We start from the raw sequence: 18,736 nt of genomic DNA on the forward strand, positions 1-18,736 counted from the left end.
TTTAGATACAGGGGAATTATTATTCCCCATTAATAAATCTTAAAACTCACCATTTACAGTATATAAGAAGAAATAATTTCTTTGGTGTTTTCATATCTTTGAAAGAACTTCACATCATTATGGGCTATGAGTAAAGAATTGTGAAGTCTGTTGGAACACTAATTAGAGCCAGTTACTATGTGACCTCTGTGACATTGTACTCCATACGATTTTATGAAAATATGCTAACGATTGTGACTATAATGTAACTGGAATATACTTCATGCAAAAGGTCTCTTGTAAGGTATCATTACAAAGCTTATAATCTACTGAGTGCGTTCATCCTATTTGTATAAATGTATCACTCTTGTATCTGAAACTAGAAATATGAAATATAACTCTGAGGTCCTGTTGTAATTATGCTAAGTGTGGGCCATTAATGGTGGCTTGGAATCTTAATGACTCCCGTTAACCAGGACAATTGGTTGTAAACGGTTCTGTTTACTTGTAAGTCTTTCTGTATACCTGTGTGCTGGAAAGTGGCGTAATGAAGTCTTAAAGTGACATGTGATCAAGCTCAGCTTGTAGGGTGGAGGACTGTAGCGGTGTTGCCTATAGGAATCCTCAGGTCACTGGTTCGATTCTGGCTTGAAGAAGACATGACCACATGTCACTGTAGGAGTCTAATAAGTTATGAACACCAGCTGCTCCAATTTTCACTAGAAATACATTGTTTTACACCATTTGAGGATCTGGCCCCATAGCTGGAGAACCAGAGAAGAGAAGACAGTATAATGGGAATACCACACATGAGAAACATAATTTGCCCACAAAGAGTAGATTATATATGCTGGGTTATTAGCAACCATTTTGGTAGTCCCACCGCAGCACGCAATATTCAATATACACTTTTGGGGTGGATCACCACCTAAGACTTATGGCAGAAGTGTGTTTTAAAAGGGCATTGGAATGAGGAGAGCGTAATCGTTTAGACCTCAATCCAGCAAAGCACTGCGGCACATGCTGAACTTTAAGCATCTGAGTAGTCCCACTGACGTCAATGAAAGCCAAATGGAAATTTAAAATTCTTCTAGCAGAGAATATTAATTCCACTTTGTCTAACAAATAATCCTGTGTTTTTGTAGGTTTCCCCATATAAATTTGATGGTTAAATCAAGAGGCCTACACATGTGCTGAAAAATAAATATGTGCCTAAGTGTTTTGCTGGATGAGGGCTTTGACACACAGGACTCAAAGGTTCTTCCCCAGCATAAAGGGCAGCATGGAAGAAGACACAAATACAAGAACAGGAGATGAAATTAAGGAGAGAGCAGTTAAGCTAAATTTTATGAGTGAAGAGTAAAAAGAGTGGGTAGAAATTCTCTGCACTATAGAATTCTACTGTGTCAGGTATTCTGGTGCCATCAGGGACAACTGCCCCATTGAACATATTGTTCTAATGCTGCATCACTTACAGATCCCCATAGCAAGAGCTTTAATATGTATTTCTTAAACACTGACCCTGGGCACCTTGTAATCCAGCCACTCTTGCATACTTTCATCTCCCCAGAAACCTCTCCTAATGAAGGTAGTCTGCATTTGTTGTTTCACTCCTATTCATTAAACCCTAAACCCAGAACTGACCTTATCTTGGCACCTCTGAGAATAGCTTTTGCTTTTCACAAGAATCTCATTTGCGAGCTCACAGGACCATGCATCATCCATAATGGCTTCCACTGACCTTTCTAAAAGCTGATCGGGGTAGGGAGAAAGTCTCTGTTAGGAAGAATATTTACAGCTCTTCAAACTCATTGCTACCTATTTTCAAAGTATGCGAATAGCCCGACATTTAGAGACAGCTAGTCTGAGGGTCTTTTATTGATGCAAGACATTAGGAACAGAGGAATTACTAGAAAGCCTATTTAATCTGGTATTCTGTCACCAACAATGACCAGTACCAGATACTTCAGAAAAAGTGAGGGTAGGGTTATGACAGGGTGAAGACTTACCATTACCCCATGGCCCGCTAACTAGCATAACTACGCTAGGTACACTGAGCAAAGTATGTTTCACTGGATATTGACTCAGTGCAGGGTACTTTCTCCCCAGGACAGTGAGGAAAATAGGATGCTTCAGGAATCCCAGAATGCACTGCTACAACCTTGCTGTAAAATGGGCTGTATGTGGATGCACAAACATGGTTTTATTGCTATGTGGATGCACACAGTTGGCAAGAGCAGGTAAGTCAACCAATCATTTTATGGTACAGATGCTCCTGCAGTGGTTCCCTTGTGCAGTATAGACACATGCTGAACATAGGTGGAACACAGTAGACACATTTTTGAAGAGCTAAAGGCCCCTAGAGAGGATGAATGTTACCTGAAGCAGCTTGTTCTTCCATTTCTCCTCTTCCAGAGTTCCTTCATTATGTGCTGGAAGGGGCAGAAATGCAGCTTGTCAGCAAAAGTGTTTTGAACACTGTTCAGATTGACTCAGCAAGACATAATGGAGACTCCAAATACCAGCACAGAGTGAGATGTATCAGCTAGGATGTGTGCTTTAGCTTGGCGATCAACATACACATATTGCATGCAAGAAAACTATTCAACCACTTGAACAAATTACCAAGGGAAGTGGTGGAGTCTCCATCAGTTGATGTCTTTAGATCAACACTGGATGTCTTTAGATCAAGACTAGAAGATATACTTTAGCTCAGCAGAAGTTATTGGGATCAATACCAGGGTAAGTGGGAGAAATTCTTCTAGATGTTATACAGGAGGTCAGACTAGATGATTGAATGGTCCCTTCTGGCCTGAATATCTATGGATCTATGAAAAAGTTATTATCAAAGCTGATGGAGATACTGCACAGCTGGCATTTCCAGGGCTATATTTAGAGACTTATGACCCTTCACCCCCATTGCACCCCGACACAGGAAAATTCCTGTTGAAAAGTCAATGAGAGCCTGAATAAGGACTAAGGACCTCAGGATTTGATCCTAGCTAAATAATATAGGAAAAAAACCAAGGTTGGCAAACAGATTTTCCTTCCCTTCCAGATCTGACTCAGGGAACCAGGGCTACTAGGAAAGAAAGTCCCTAATGCACTCAGGAGGTGTGGAGGCAGTTCTGACCTGCCTCACTCATCAGATCTCCAGTCAAACAGGAAAAGAAACAAGAATGGAGCATAAGCCAATAGGAAGACTGAAGTGTGTTTGTACATCTAGGCTCAGACCTAAACCCAGTGAAGCTGGAAGAAATGGATTGTATTACAATGTATTGACTCAAGAGCAAATGTCAATCTACAGTGGTGTGTTGGGCTGGATAAACCACTATGAGCCGGTCTTGCTACCACTGAAATCAAAAGCAAAACTTTAAATGACTCGAGTGGGAGCAGGACTGTGTAAGTCTATAAGAGCTGCCTTAACACAGATGCATACTACTTCCATGGGACCATGCAAGTGTACTCTGAATCAACAGGAGAGTTGACTCAGAGCCTGTCACACACAGCAGCTGTTCTGGGAACCCACCTCCCACTTCCTTACCTTCTAGATATTGTATAAGCTCAGGAATCATCTCCATCCACAACTGTCCCAAATCTGAATGAATCACAGGATGGAGAGAGTTGAGAGGGTGGAGAGCATGCAGCAGTTGGAGAGCAACAACCCCACAGCCTCCATCTTTGTAGGGATACAATGAAATCACCTGGAAAATGAAGAGCCAGAGTTCAATTCAAGACTCTAGCAGCAAAAGGAAAGGTTGGGAGATTGAAGTATAATGCTTCATTTTGTCTCTTAACAGGTTGCTTGTGCTGGGATGGAGATCAGGGCGGTCTAGAACAGGTTTATTTATTTATAGCATAAATGGCATTTGCAGGTCCCCCTCATGTCAGAGATTATTTCACACAGATAGCCACAGAGGCCTGCTTTCAATTTCCTGTTGCCACACCAGACAGCACCAGAGACCCTAAGTGATCCAGCCATGATGTGCAGGCAGATCTGGAAGATTATCCTTTGAAATGGTCACTGCCCATCACCATCCAGTATAATTTAAGAAAGGCTCAGCTGGCCCAACCACTGCAAACTCTGGCTTCATAGATGACATATTTTAAATGTTTTATGATTTATTATTGAACTAAATGAAAGCTTCCTGGACCAAATAGATGAGTTAAAGGAAGAATTGCTTACCAAAAGATGTAGCAGGAGTGCCTGAGGGGTTGGGAGTTCAGTTGCTGTCATAAAAAGAAATGGAAACTCATTGAGTGTACTGGAGAGCTGGGGGCAACACACTGAGCTGTGAGTTAGAGATTAGACAATTTTTTAAAACCTGTAGATAGTGTTTACTGATCAACAGGGTTGTTCTCTAACTTGTTATAAGGTCAGTCTCAGTTTTGCCACTCTTAGAATATAGAATATCAAGGTTGGAAGGGACCTCAGGAGGTCATCTAGCCCAACCCACTGCTCAAAGCAGGACCAATCCTCAGACAGATTTTTGCCCCAGATCCCTAAACGGCCGCCTCAAGGATTAAACTCACAATCTTAGGTTTAGCAGGCTGATGCTCAAACCACAGAGCTACCCTCCCCCTTCTTGGACAGGTGAGTATGCTCAAAAATAAAACAGAGCATTTAAACACCTGGCCAGGTGTCCAAGACTCCTGTCAGCATCCCTGCTATGAGTCACAGAGCATTAAAACTAAAGATACTTAAAGGGTAAGAAGTGAGAAGTAACTGGATGGAAAGACAACTGGATAAGTAAAAGACATCAGAGTTGGAAAACTATCAAGAAAGGATGCTTGTAAAGCAGAAAACAATTATGTAGATTCTGGAACCTTTTGAACACCATTGTCTTCATATAAACATATATAATGACAGCCCCAGAGTATTTATATGCCTCTTGGAGCTTTGCTTTGCAACCTTTAGCTATTTAGGGTGTCTCAATCCAGTCTACTCTATAATAAAAATATGAACTCTAGGAGACAGTGATCGCAAACAAAGACTTGTGTTGCTCTCTAAATAGTTCAAGGCAGAACCAATATAGCTGGGCATGATTTTCACCTTCCTGGGAAATTTCCTTGTACACTTGTGCTTCTTTTTAGGTACATCTCCCTGCTCATAAGGCTCTTTATTTATAGATTTCTAGCATTCAAAACGTGAATGCTGACAAGAGTTTTGGTCAGTGTATGAAAACTGGAATGAAATGCAGCACTTTCATTAGTTGCTTATGTTTTTCCATATGTAATGTAAGAGTGTATACTGAGGAGTTGGGTGAGCTCTAACTGCATGAGAAGATTCCACAAGAATTGCATTGCCTCTTGCTAAAAGGCTAGGTACCTTACTAGTGTCAGTCCAGTAACCTTCTCCAGCAGGAAGTTTCATTCATATCTTATATTTTGAAGAAGATTTAATTAAATGTAGGTGTTCTGATACTAACGTTGTCTGTGGAACTCCACCAGGTAAGGAGATAGGCCTCCTTTCCCCAACTTTATGAACAAAGATGTCAAGGTTTTGCAGATGGGGATCAAAGTGTTGACATACTCCAGAGGGCACACAAACTGCAATAGCATTTTCCAGGGCACCTGAAAGCAACAAACAGCATAGGTTTGGATATCTTTATACATGTGTAACCCACGCACCTCCTAGGTGTGGTGCTCTGTCCTGTGTAGTGGCACTGAGATCACTTAGAGAGAGATTAATGAGTCTGCTCTACAGCCTTAGCTAAGAGCTATGTGGCTTTTAGCTCATGCAGTAGAGGCTCATGCATTTAGCTCCAGAAGTCCCAGGGTTGATCCTGCCCGATGACAACTGGGGTTTGTCGGTGTTACACATGCAACATCAGCTCTCTTGTGACTTTCCTTTTATCAATGGGAATAAATTGCTACTTCTTAACCAATACTTCAGAACTCTGACCTCTTACTTAATGGCAGATACAACTGTTTTTCTCTGCCTCTCACAATAGCCCATCCAAATCTATACTGTTTTGTTTGATTCTTCCTTCTCATTATGGTCCTGATTCCTTTGGTATGCTAAGCACCTCCAGTAAGTTAACGTGTCCCCTCGAATGCCAAGGAAATTAAAGTGAGTTAAGCATACTCAACATCTCACAAGAAGAACTCAGCACTTAGCGGGATCCAAGGTACTCCTTTCCTCTCTTCCTAGCCAATCACATACTGTCCTCTTCGTGATCAACCCAGGCTCTTTTGCATATAGATGTCTCTCATGAGGAATACATCCAAAAGAACATCCTTTTGAGGTATGTCTCAGCTGGTGCATGCAGGTGAGGAAGTCAGGGGGAACCCTTTAGGTGGAACTACTGGAAAGTTTGATCAGCCCATGCGTATTCATGCTTACCAGGTTTAGGGTGTTGATACTATACACCTGGACTGCCTCTTCATCCCAGTCACCTTCAGGATTCTATAAATAGATGAAAAATCAGGACAAGTTTATCTATTTGCCTTCTAACCACATTGTGATGGAGGGGAAGATGGATAGAGTAAGTGCTTGGGTGACTGCAGGTATCTGGAGGAATGTTTAAAAGATCATTATTTGAGTCCAAACACAGCAGTCTTTAAAAAAACAATTGAAGCCCAATTAAATCCCCTTCCTTCTCCCAGCTTGCCATGTCCCAAAAGCACTTTTCAGTGACATTTTGAAAAAGCAAAATCATTCCCATTCACATTAAAGTTTGTAATTTTTTGTTTTTACAAAAACCAAAATCTGCATTTTCGTGTAAAACATACTTGACACCATCCCTTTAACTTAAATAAATGTAATTGGTGGATACTGGTGAAGACAGCAATAAGGGGCAGAAAATTACACAGAACATAGTATGATATTTTCTACATCAATGGTACATAGTTAGGGTAACCATCCATCCCATTTTTAAAGGGACAGTCCCGTTTTTGGGGACTTTTTCTTATATAAGTGCTTATTATCCCCCACCCACTGTCCCATTTTTTCACAGTTGCTATCTGGTAACCCTATACATAGTGGTATATACACTCATGGCAGGAAAAGGTATAGCAGAGTTTGAAAGATCCAGGGAAAGGGTAACAATAATTGTTAAGAGGCCAGGAGGATTAAAAATAAGTGGAGACATTTTTCTGTTTCTTACCACGGTGAAGACAGGGAGTTCACACTGCCGAATGAGAAAATCCACAAGTACACTGCCTCCTGGCAGGATGAGATAGCCACAGCATGCAAAACTTCTAATCAGCTGCAAGAGAGGACTTTTCACCTCCAAGAGACACACAAATGAAGATCGTCAGTGATATTTAAAAATTCCATCGTGCACCACACTGTCTGAAATGCTCATCCCCACAGTAGAGTTTTTTACATTGTGCTTCTTGAGTAGATGGTCGGGTCTTGCTGATCATAAATGAGAAATCAAAGAATGCAGCTGCATCATCCCTGTTGTCAGAGCCAAAGTGCAAACAATCTGTCCCAGCCTAACAGGCAAAATCCTTCCCATTAGTTACACTGGTGATTCTATACATTCATCTCCCACTCTACAAGTTTAAGACAAATCTGTTCCCAGACATTTGAGTGTTCTCTTACCTGATAGTTGTTTTCCTGTATGAGGAGAGCCACAGATTGCACCATGGTGTCTTTTACTTTGTCCATATGGGGAGCTGAAAGGAATACAGACAGGGGTTTTGGCTGGCTGGAGTCTATCACAAGAAGCTCCTCACTCTTTTTAACTTCCTTTACCAGCTTTCTTGACTTTTTATGGATTAGATAAATATTTGGTTAACTCCTTCTTAGACTTTGTGCTCCAGGAAAAGTTATGTAAGCACAACCACTGTCATACTGTAAGTTTACATCACCACTTCATGATGCACCATCACGGCATAGTAGCATTGCATCATGCCACAGGTATTTTGGGACTCTTTCATTATGTTGCAAGCCTCACTCTAATCATGTGAGACAGCCCTATCATGGTGAGGATTGTTTTGCCCGACCCTGCTTCTGCTGCCAAACTGAGACTGAATAGGGCTATGCTGGTTGATACCTGATGAGGATCTGGCACTATTAGTACATCAGTAAGATTGTGAACATGAATTAAGATTGGGAATCTATGCTTGAATTCAGATTTCAAATATAAAATTGTTCAGACATTCACACACAAAGTTCTAACACCAAGCTTAAATCTGCCATGCACACAAGAGGCTGGCTCCAAAAATCTGGGGCAAGAGCCTCAGCTGGGACACGGTTCCACTGAAGTCAGACAAGAAAGCACCTGGTCCCCGGGGTTGACAGTCAGAGGCACACTGATAATTCATTCGGTACTCGTGAAAGGGAGGAGCTGATGGCACTTGCTAGTGCCAGAGAGAATATAAGCAAGTGGCAGACAAACTCCCCCACCACAGTTCCATTCTTGCGCTTTCCTTTCTTACTTACGCTCTTGGGTAACTTCTCTCAAGACTGTGAGAGCTGCAGTGCACTCCACCTCTTCTGCACCCTCCATCGGCTTTCTGAGGAAAGCCATAATATCCTCTTGATAAATAGGACCTAACAGAAGAGAAGTCTGACTAATAACAAGTGATGTAAAGGGAGGAAAACCCATCACCACATTTCCAAATGCGTTTTTTCAGAAGAGTCAGGAATCTGAGATCCTGTTACTGTTGTTTCATTTCGATGTTTCTTTCTATTCTTACCCAGCACCTGGAAGGCTCGCAATGCAGAAGTTTCGTTCCAGTTACTTAGCGTATCAGATATTTCAGTCTTAGCACAAACCTGAAAACAGAAGAAATTTCTGTCACAGACACATGGTGCCACAGCAAAGGAGGATTTGAAACATTCTCAGAAGCTGGAAAACCTGTTCCTTCAACACCCCAGGAATATTTAGCAAACCAGCTCCTCTAAAAGAGAATGAACATATTTGCTTCATTCAGCCCCACAGGAGTGCCCCAAGACAGTCTCTGATATGTTTGTTAAGTTTTCCACTGACAGAAGAACAAGAGTCCATGTGACTCTGATTGGTGCATCAGAAGAGAGAATTCCTCCAAGGGAGGTTGTTAGGTTCTTACTCTCAAAAGAGGTCTTGTGATGAACCTTTCCTGTTGAGGAGAAAGCAGCACCCACTTCCTGACCTGAGAAGAGAGCTGGAGAGAAAGGCAGTGCCCCGTGTGATAGAGAAGAGAACAGCAGATGAAGAGGGACAGATCTGTGATGACAGAGAAGGCAATAGCAGTGCTTCCATCCTAGGAGCTGGCATTCTCCTCTCAATGGAATAACAGGGAAAGTCATCCCTAAAAATTTCAGTCTTGACAGCCCTCTGCAGAAATGTTAGATTTTTCACTCTTCTTTAAGATATCTGAGAAACGAAACAGCCCAGGACAAGAGACAGGAAAGTGATGGAGAGCTGACAACTGCAAAGGGCAAAATCAACTATCGACCAAGAGTGCCATCTGGAGCAAAGTGACATTATTTTCCATTCTTGATGGGAGTCAACCCTCCTTACCTGTGTGAATAGAGTACTGAGAATACTGTCCAGACTATGGTACAACCTCTTACTCCATTTCCCGTGGCACAGTACGGCATCCAGAAGATGGCACAGGCACTGTGGTAAAAAAGAAAAGAGTAATAAGGAATTATCTATTGAACCAATCAGCTATGGAACTCTCCTTCTAATTATGAAAGGTTTTCCACATAGCCTATCAATGGCTGAATTTATCCCACGCTTGTCTCTGTACTTCCTGAATCTCCAGGGACAAGAAGCAGACCATATCCTTCATTCCATAGGCCCCTGAATCTGTCACCGGCCATCATTTGAGATCAGGCCAGTGGTTCAACTGGTTGTATCCTATTCCCAGTTTTTCTTCTGGTTTTTTGAAAAATATCTAACCAGTTCCTCATCTGTTCCTTACTCTAGATATATGTCCCTGCCCAGCTCCTTTCAGACCTAGCCTAGGCTTGGAATCAGTATCTCCTCACAACATGGAAACAATGGTTCTGTGGTAATGAAGAGCAATCTAACTCCTCTAGTCACTAATAACAGACATACCCTTGGATTGCTCACCTCTGTGACATAAAAATGTTGTATCCTGGTCCCATACTGATGCAGGAGTTCTGTGATCAAACACTGAAGATGATTTTTCAGTGTTTGAATAGACATGATGAAAAATAGTTGGCCAATTACATCCAGTGTGGCTTCCATCACCTACGCAGGAGGAAGAAAAAGCAAGGAATAAACATTTGCCATGCGAGATTGAGTATAGTTACCAACATGTCCATGTATTGGCAGCGTTGAGGTTCCTGGAAATATCTACAGTTTTAACAGTGATATCTCACCAAAACTTTCTAGAGAAGGTCTCTCACTTCTGAGGTCTGTGATAGGATGTTTCTGTGTATTCAATGTCAAATCACACTGACTTATAGCTGCTGTTTTACACAGTAAAATTTTCATTCTCACCTGAAAATTGTTTTAACATTACTCCTTCACTGAATATCAGCATTTCAGATTATTTGACCATCCTGCCTCCTGCACAATGTGTATTAGCCTGCATTTTCCCAGGTTGAATGTGATAGTGAAATTTGCTACCTGTAGTTTTAGTTTCTTTGGGTCCTTTGATTATTTTTTTGTTCTCACTGGTATTTGCAACATTGCCTAATTTACTGTGCTTTTTAAATTCACTTTCCTCCAAGAGCTAAAACAGGAAAAGTGTGATGAGAACTCTGGTCATATCCCTCTGCCCAGGTCTCTTTTGTTCTGTCTGTGCCTGTTCCTCTTCATGATGTCTGTTGTCCCCTTTATCCCTTCCCTCAGACTAACTTCAAGCCTAGGATGCAGTTAGGAGTAATACAATTATTAAATAACTTCCTAGTGTGGAAAGCTATCAGGATGTGGAACAGTCCAACATAAGTGGCAGAATTCCCATTGCTTCAATTATTTCACATTAGACAAACCATGGGAGGTGGCAGCGTAGAGAACAACCTCACATTGGTACCAGGGATAAATAAAATGACATAACAGGTCTTTTCCAACTTTAACTTCTACACACCTACTTCAATATAATGTTGTCCTCGGGAGCTAAAAAATCTTACCGTGTTACTTGCTTTGCTCCACTGGAGTGCACAGCTCTGCCCCTCCCCCCCGAGCACTGCTTTACCATGTTATATCTGAATTAGTGTTATATTGGGTCACCTTATATCGAGGTAGAGGTGTATTTATGACAAAAGAAGGTTAGGGTTGTAAATCAAAACACTAAAAAAATTAGGAAATTCCAGTATTAAGGTAGTGTGTGCCACCCTAATTCTACTTTCTTGTATGTATGCACTCTGTATACAATCTTTAATGACAATCACAGCACCCCAGGATTTTTTCTACAGGACCCCTGCTTCATTCATTCACTGTCTTTCACAGGCTTGGAACTTGGCCAAATTTGGGTAAATTTTCATAGGAACAGGAAAAGGCACAGTTCTGACAGCAGACTGACATCACCACTACCCTGGCAAAATTTAAACCCCCTAGCTTCAAATCATAGATTCGCTAGAGCTTTTCAGGGAAACAATAGTATTTTTTAACATAGAAAAATGTATTTTCCCTAAACTTGTTTTGAGAAACAGCTGAACCATTTTTGGTGAAATTCCTGCTCCCACCCCATCTCAAAGAAAAATTCAGATTTCTGGCATGGCAAATTTCAGCTTAAACAGCTGAAGTTTGGCAAAGTTATAAGCAACTGAAAAGCTGTCTTATAAAAGAAAATGTCAATCAAACCTACTTGCATCACCTATAGTCCAACTACACTTGATAAGCATGTCAGATGAATGTTTCTGCTAAAATTATCAATATTGAAATAGTTAACAATGTTGACATTTGAACTGTCATGATTAGGTTCAGTGAGAATGCCCAGATAAGATTAAAAAGGACAGCTAAAACCTCACAGAGGTACTGTTTTAAGCTGTCTGACAATTCACATGTTGCTTCATGTTTGGATCTTCACTACCATTAGGGCTAGAAACTTAATGCCTTGTCCGAAAAAGTTAATGCTCAGTTCTTGCAGAAAATCAGGAAGCCTTTAAGAACAGAAGGGTGTCCTAGCCCATCCTCACTCACTTCACACCCTGCTTTTTTAATCCCATGGTGGATTCCTCCACATCAAGAATGAGACCACATTTTCAGAGGCAGAGAGAGATGTGAAGGAAGCTTGTCCTGCTGTCACCCAAGCTATAGCTGTTCTATAGATAAATAGACAATTAAACCTATAGTGCTGGCTTTCAGACTCCTTCCACCTGTACACATTCACCTTCCAAATTCTACACATATACTAAAAACACTTGGTGCCTAGGATTTCCTCTTCTCACCGTTCCCTTTGCAGTTGGGAACCATTTGTTGAAGAGCACCAGGAAGGTCACATAGGCTTTGGCAGCTGCAGTTTCTCTGGTAATGTCCAGCTCTTCAGCTCCCTGTGGTGGCTGTGCCAGGTACCTTGATGCACACCGGGAGAGTTCTCTTAGTACTGCATGGAGAGTCAAAAAATTGTATTTTACTCTACAATTGGTAATAATCAGCATCGTTTTGGAAAGTTCTGCATGGTCCATAATTGAAATAAAGACTATCCACACTTTTCACAAATTCAGTTTGGAAAACCACCTTCCTGGAATTGATAGCTACTCCCCTCTAAACTCTGCCAGAGGTCCCAGACATGTTTACATGATTCAGCCTTTGCAAGTTGAATAGTCAACATGAAATGGGGCCTAGCCACTCTGTACCAAACAGGAAAAAATACATGAAAATTCTGAGACCCAATAGCTCATTTGGTAAAAGAATCCCATTAACTGAGGATTTCACAGGGAGAGTTGATCTTTAATCCCTCTGAAATTAGAAACAAATGACAAATGGTGGATTTATGCACTTGCCCTGTGAACTTTACGTACAGAACAAAACCAAAGCACCGAGGAAGTGATTTTGGAACATTCACTCCCAGTGACAGGTACAGATTCATGGGAATAGGCTCATTGGCTTCAATGCTGTAACAATGAGAGGAAAGGGTTTCAAAATCTGGCCCTGGACACTGAATTCAAATGACTCTTTTCCTAGACATTAGGAGCATATTATCTTCATCTCCTTTCACATTCACAACCTTCCTAACCATGGCTCCATGCTCTGTCAATCTTCACTGACTTCCCTAGCCACCTTTCTGTACATTTCTGTATGCAATTCAATATATCCTTCTTGATGTTTCAAAATCTCCCTTGGACTCACTTCTCCAGACCTCTCTGACATGTATACTCAGCTACTTCCTCTGCCTCATCTCTGTACTCTCTTTCATCCTTGCCCTAAGAAAATACATAGGCAAGCTAGGGGTCAGTAGTAGCTGGATCTCAGTTAGAGAAGAAGAGGGTATAAGGAGCTTCCTTCCCCTCCCCTCCCCTCATTGTATAAGTTTAGGCAGAACTGCTTTTTCTGTGCTCAGGCAAGCACTTGCTAATTCTCCTCTCACCTCCTCCCTCCTAATGCATCATAAAGTCAATAAAGGAAGTCTGTGGGAAATGAAATCCAGACCTGGGAAATGGAAAATCTCTAAATACAAGGAAATTTGAAATTCTCACCATCACTAAATATCAGCATATATTCTTCTGACTGGACTAGGGGCAGGGCTGGCAGGACACAGTCCCACATTGCACCTATATAGGGAGCCATTACTGGAAGAGAGGAAAAGAAAACACAACCAACTTTGTTTCCAGCTGGAATGTTCCTTTTTGTCCTGTGGAATTCATCTTCAGTACAGGAGGAAGGGAGATTTGCTTAAGGGAATTGTATCTAGGAGGAAGGGAGATTTGCTTAAGGGAATTGTATCTGCCTGTCCAGCCCACCACAGAGCAATGGAGTGTATGTTTCATATTACATACGTAAAAAGGATACACAACTCTATCCATTTTTGAGAGATGTAGTTCAAGATCCTGCTACAAGCAGTTGTTACTTGTGCGCAGTTCCAAGTGGGCTGATATCTTGATAAACAGCTTCTCCAGAAAGTAGTTTTTATAAAAAGCCAAATGTCAGGAACACTATAACATGAAGGGCTCTCTCCTCAGGGCCGGCGCTACCATTTAGGCAGCCTAGGCGATCGCCTAGGGCGCCAGAATAATTGGTGGGTGCCGTTTTGCCGGAGGGGGCGGCTGGTGGCTCCGGTGGAGCTGCCGCAGTGGTACCTGCGGAGGGTCCAGTGCTCCGCGGCTCCGGTGGAGCTGCCACAGTCGTGCCTGCGGGCGGACGGTTGGCTGCTCGCGTGGCTCCGGTGAACCTCCCGCAGGCACCACTGCGGCAGCTCCACCGGAGCCACGGAGCACCGGACCCTCCGCAGGCACCACTGCGGCAGCTCCACCAGAGCTGTGGGACCAGTGCGCGGGGCGGTGAAATTACCGTCTGCCTAGGGGGCCCAAACTCCTAGCGCCGGTCCTGTCTCTCCTCATTATCCACTAACATACAGAGGACAAAGGTTGGCTATGGACTATAGATCTTCCATCTGTGGCCTGAAAATATACCCAGATTGCCTCTCAGAAAGGAACTCTTATAGGATGCAATATTTTCACACGCAAGAATCTAAAAAATAAATCTGTAGTGGAAATGTGTATAGGTGAGGGAGAGCAGAAGGAGGGTCTCTGGTTGTGTAGGTCCAGGAGATATTCTGGGTCTTTATATACATAGGCATCTATACCTACACCTTCTCACCTGGATAGCTTTCCACCTCTTCCTAAACTCCCCAGCAGCAGCCAATGGTCCCTCCACCTCCCACTCCTTCAAAAGCTCCTTTCCTGGCCCCAGAAGCAGATCCTTCCCCTCAAGCCCCCCAAGACCCCAACTTTCCTAGCTGTCAGTGGCTTCTGCAAGAAGCCAAGATTAATCATTGGATGATATGCCCTCTGCCAAACTGATGTTCCTGCTGCAGCCAAAAGCATGAGCTAAACCAAATGAAAGTGTAAAAACACAAGGGTAGATGAGTTACCTTGCGCCAGATTGTACCTTTAAGGATATGCCTATGATGGAGGCAGTGTGAAGCTGCACTGCCCCAAAGGAGTTTGAGAAGGGAGCATATATGATGCACCTGCCCAGTGAACATTACATACAGAACAAAACCAAAGCACCTTTGGATGGTGCAGCCTACTCAGCTCTGCAGTCCAGTGCAGAGGTGGGACAGGGCCATGTTCCTGTTGGGGCCATTTGCAACCTGGATGGTGTGTGGAGAAAGCAGCCTCAGCACTCTACCAAGCACAAATACTATGTTTTTATTGAGCCCAAACTCCCTCCCACCACTGACACAGCCACAATAAGGCTATGGACAATCTGTCCCTAAGAGGATGAGAGGAAGCTCCTTCAGGAGTGAATGGTGTAGGGCAGAGATGTCTGAAATCCTGCCCTCCACCCCTGACAATTTTAAGTTTTCAGAAAAAAAAAACAACCTCAAACTTCACCAAACCATACATTTTAAATTGAAAATCGGAGTTGTAGTGCCTCACGGGAGTTATAGTTTGCTCTTCATGGCCCCATTCCATTCTCTGGGATGGGCTGCCCAGCTGGACTTTATCTCCTATAATGCACCATGGCCAGGCTCTCCACATTATTCTGTCTCCCTTCACCAAGAGAGGAGACCATGATCCATTATGGATGATGTAGTCAAGCAGCTGATCCAAGCTCACAGAGGAAAATGGGAATATGAAGAGCAAACTACAACTCCCATGAGGCACTACAACTCTCATTTTTGGCAAAATCTTTAGGTTTGGGGCTAAAATATTTTGACCAAAAAAAAAAAGAAACTCTATCAAGAAAAGCAGGCTCTTTTAATGAAAAAATTCATTTTGTTGCAACCCCAATTTTCCATTGAAAGCCAGGTTAGGTGGAAAATTTTTGACCAACCACAGTGTAGCAGTCACTATAGGAAGGGTACATAGGAAAAGCCCAGGTAACTCAGATCTGTTTAGTAGGCCACACAGGTGAATACTTCCCTGGAGAATAAGGAGAACAACATGAAACACTTTCCAATCTAACAAGAAACTCAGACAACAGGAAGTTCAGAAAGATGGTACCACTGAGTTGACAGAGCTTCTCCATTGCACAGAGGATACTGCGGTGGGGCAGGACTTTTGGCTGGAATCTCTCCTGCAGCATGGCCACAACATCTCCTGGACAGTGCTTCCCAACCGCCATTAGGATGGCAATGGCAGCCTCCTCAAATTCCTCCTTCAGCTCCTAGATCAGCACAGAGAAATTCTCGCCTCATTAGCTGTACTCAGAATTACACATGAAAGACTTTTCTCTGTGGAATCATTACCATCAGAAAGGAGTCCAAGAGACAAGTAAGAGAGTGAACAGCGTCAGCTGAGATCTGCAAACCCTGCCCTCCTCTCCAGATGTTTGGGGAAGGAGAAGAGAGGGGGAAATAACATAATCCTATCAGGGAATTAGAAAAGGGATCAACTTGATTAATTTAGGGTGTATCCTATCTTAGCCATTACAGTCCTGTGGTCTCACAGCTACAACATCATGGATCTGCTTAATCCTTGGGATCCTATTTTCCAGCTTCAGGACATTGGTAACTCTCACTGAAATCAATGGGAATTACTCAGCTCCCATGGCAAAGGAACAGGACCGCTGGCATAATTCCACTCACTTCAAAAGACTTACATCAGGGATGAATTAGGTCCTGTCCTCTAAACGGGCAGAATGATAATGAGGAAATATGTTTAAATGCCTTGTTTAGACAATGGTAACAGGTGATTCAAGGAAAGGCATTGCTTTCCTAGAAATATCCATGATAAAATTATAAAACAGCATTAAATTTGGGTTCCTGAAGAATCGCAAAGCGCTTTGCATATAATATGTTATATAATCTCTAAAGGATCATGCAGCCACAATTGGGTCTGATCATGGCAGTAGTTCTATACCAACAAGCTCTTTGGGACAGGGACTGTGTTGTTCTGTGTTTATGCAATCCCAAGCACAGTAGGGTCCTGGTCTTTTACTGGTCTCCTCATCACTATTATAATACAAATAATAAATATGTGTAATAATAAACAACATTAAGTGATATTCGAAGAAAAATGCATCTAACAGAAGAATTTTCACATATAGGAAACAGAATAATGACTAGCTCTAGAATATAATTTTGTCAAAAGTGCCACAGAGTCTGCTATAGTTCACTTCAGTTACTGAATAAACCTGAATATGTTTACTTAACTCATGAGAGCTGACAAAATCTCAGCTCAGGTTATCATATGGGCTTCAGAAGCTGTCATAAACAGATAGCTAAGGGTTAATGTTTCTTTCACCTGGAAAGGAGTAACCTGAAACACCTGACCAGAGGACCAAACAGGAAACAAGACTTTTTCAAATCTGGGTGAAGGGAAGTTTGTGTGTGAGTTCTTTGTCTTGTGTCTGTTCCTCTAGGCTATGAGAAGGATTTTTTTGTCTTCTGCTTTCTAATTTTTTGTTTTCAAGTTGTGAATGAATAGGAATAGAGAAGAAAGCAGAGCACAAATCTATCACAGAAAAGTACTGAGCAGTGGGAGGTATACAAGAGAGAATAGTAGCAGGATTTGGAACCACCGGGAAAGTTGGGAGGACAGCAGCATTAATAGCACGTAAATCCTGTACAAATCGCCAGGTATTTTTCCCGGGTTTTCGGACAGGTAGAATGGGAGTATTACATTCACTCACTGTCGGAACTATGACTCCCTGTTTAAGCAGAGCAGAAAGAACCGGATGAATTCCCTCCTCAGCTTGCTGAGAGAGGGGATATTGCCGGACTCTAGGAAGAGGTTTGCTTGGATTGAGACGAATTTTGACAGGTTGAGCAGAACAAATGCGTCCTACTTGGTTGGCATGCTCAGCCCACAGTGAAGGGGGTACCCTTGCCAGTAGTTCCTGTTGCAACAAGGAAGGACTGGGGTCGGGTTCCCGATCTGAGGCTGGATCAATTTGGAGTAGACCTAAAACCTCATTATGAGCCGGGTCAGGGACCTCTAAAAAGACCCCGTCTGGAGAGCAAAAGATAGTGCAATGAAGTTTGCACAACAGATCCTTTCCTAAAAGGTTTACAGGGGAGCACGGACTGAGAAGGAAAGCATGATCAGCAGAAAGGGGACCGATAGATATAGATAGGGGAGATGACACAGGATGGGGAATGGGGGTATTTCCCACTCCCACAGCAGTTACGACCTCAGTGGAAAGAGGTACAGTAGAGAAATCTTGTGCTCTTAAGGTAGACCTAGAAGCTCCTGTATCAACCAAGCAAGGGGTAGGGACACCATTTATTAGACAAGAAACAGTTGGACCAGTTTGGTCCACATGAACAAGGGGGGCGACGACGATGTTATTAGTCTCCTGGCTTTCCTAGTAGTTAAGAGCTGGGGCTGGTGGAGCAGGAAAGGGCAATCCCTCCTGTTTTGGAAACTGTCTAGGAGGTCGCGTAGGGCAATCCTTAATAAGGTGTCCCTCCTTTTTACAATACCTACACTGGTCTTTCCCTAATTGGGGACAATCGCGTTTCCAATGTCCTTCTTGCCCACATGAGAAGCAATTTTTAGTCACAGCCTGTTTTGTTTTTCGCCTGAGCCCTTTGCCAGCAGAATTTTGCATGCTTTGGATCTGTAAAGCCATAAGCTTAGATTCTGTTTCGTCTTTCCTTCTTTCTAACTGCCTGTGAAAATGCTGTGCTGCTGCCAGAATTTCTTCCAGATTTTTACCTTCCCAATCCACTAAGTTAACCTTTAACTGCTCTCCTACCTTTGGCAAGAGTCCCTGCACAAAGGCCGCCACTATAG

General features: G+C 42.6%; 1 protein-coding gene across 1 annotated transcript in view; it reads right to left on the bottom strand.

The window, feature by feature from the left end:
- The window catches only part of LOC127050055 (maestro heat-like repeat-containing protein family member 1), a 72,104-nt gene that overhangs the window by 44,720 nt on the left and 8,648 nt on the right, over window positions 1–18,736 (bottom strand). Inside the window, exons 5-19 of the mRNA XM_050951590.1 lie at window positions 16,001–16,163; window positions 13,529–13,621; window positions 12,281–12,435; window positions 9,996–10,136; window positions 9,438–9,536; window positions 8,632–8,710; window positions 8,375–8,485; window positions 7,532–7,605; window positions 7,089–7,211; window positions 6,326–6,388; window positions 5,409–5,553; window positions 4,166–4,209; window positions 3,524–3,683; window positions 2,359–2,411; window positions 1,624–1,731 (exon numbers count right to left, since the gene is read on the bottom strand). Of these exons, the coding sequence (XP_050807547.1) occupies window positions 1,624–1,731; window positions 2,359–2,411; window positions 3,524–3,683; window positions 4,166–4,209; window positions 5,409–5,553; window positions 6,326–6,388; window positions 7,089–7,211; window positions 7,532–7,605; window positions 8,375–8,485; window positions 8,632–8,710; window positions 9,438–9,536; window positions 9,996–10,136; window positions 12,281–12,435; window positions 13,529–13,621; window positions 16,001–16,163 (1,611 nt within the window). The remainder of the gene's footprint in view (window positions 1–1,623; window positions 1,732–2,358; window positions 2,412–3,523; window positions 3,684–4,165; window positions 4,210–5,408; window positions 5,554–6,325; window positions 6,389–7,088; window positions 7,212–7,531; window positions 7,606–8,374; window positions 8,486–8,631; window positions 8,711–9,437; window positions 9,537–9,995; window positions 10,137–12,280; window positions 12,436–13,528; window positions 13,622–16,000; window positions 16,164–18,736) is intronic.

This window comes from Gopherus flavomarginatus, chromosome 4, assembly GCF_025201925.1.
Source record: "Gopherus flavomarginatus isolate rGopFla2 chromosome 4, rGopFla2.mat.asm, whole genome shotgun sequence".
Taxonomy (NCBI): domain Eukaryota; kingdom Metazoa; phylum Chordata; order Testudines; family Testudinidae; genus Gopherus; species Gopherus flavomarginatus.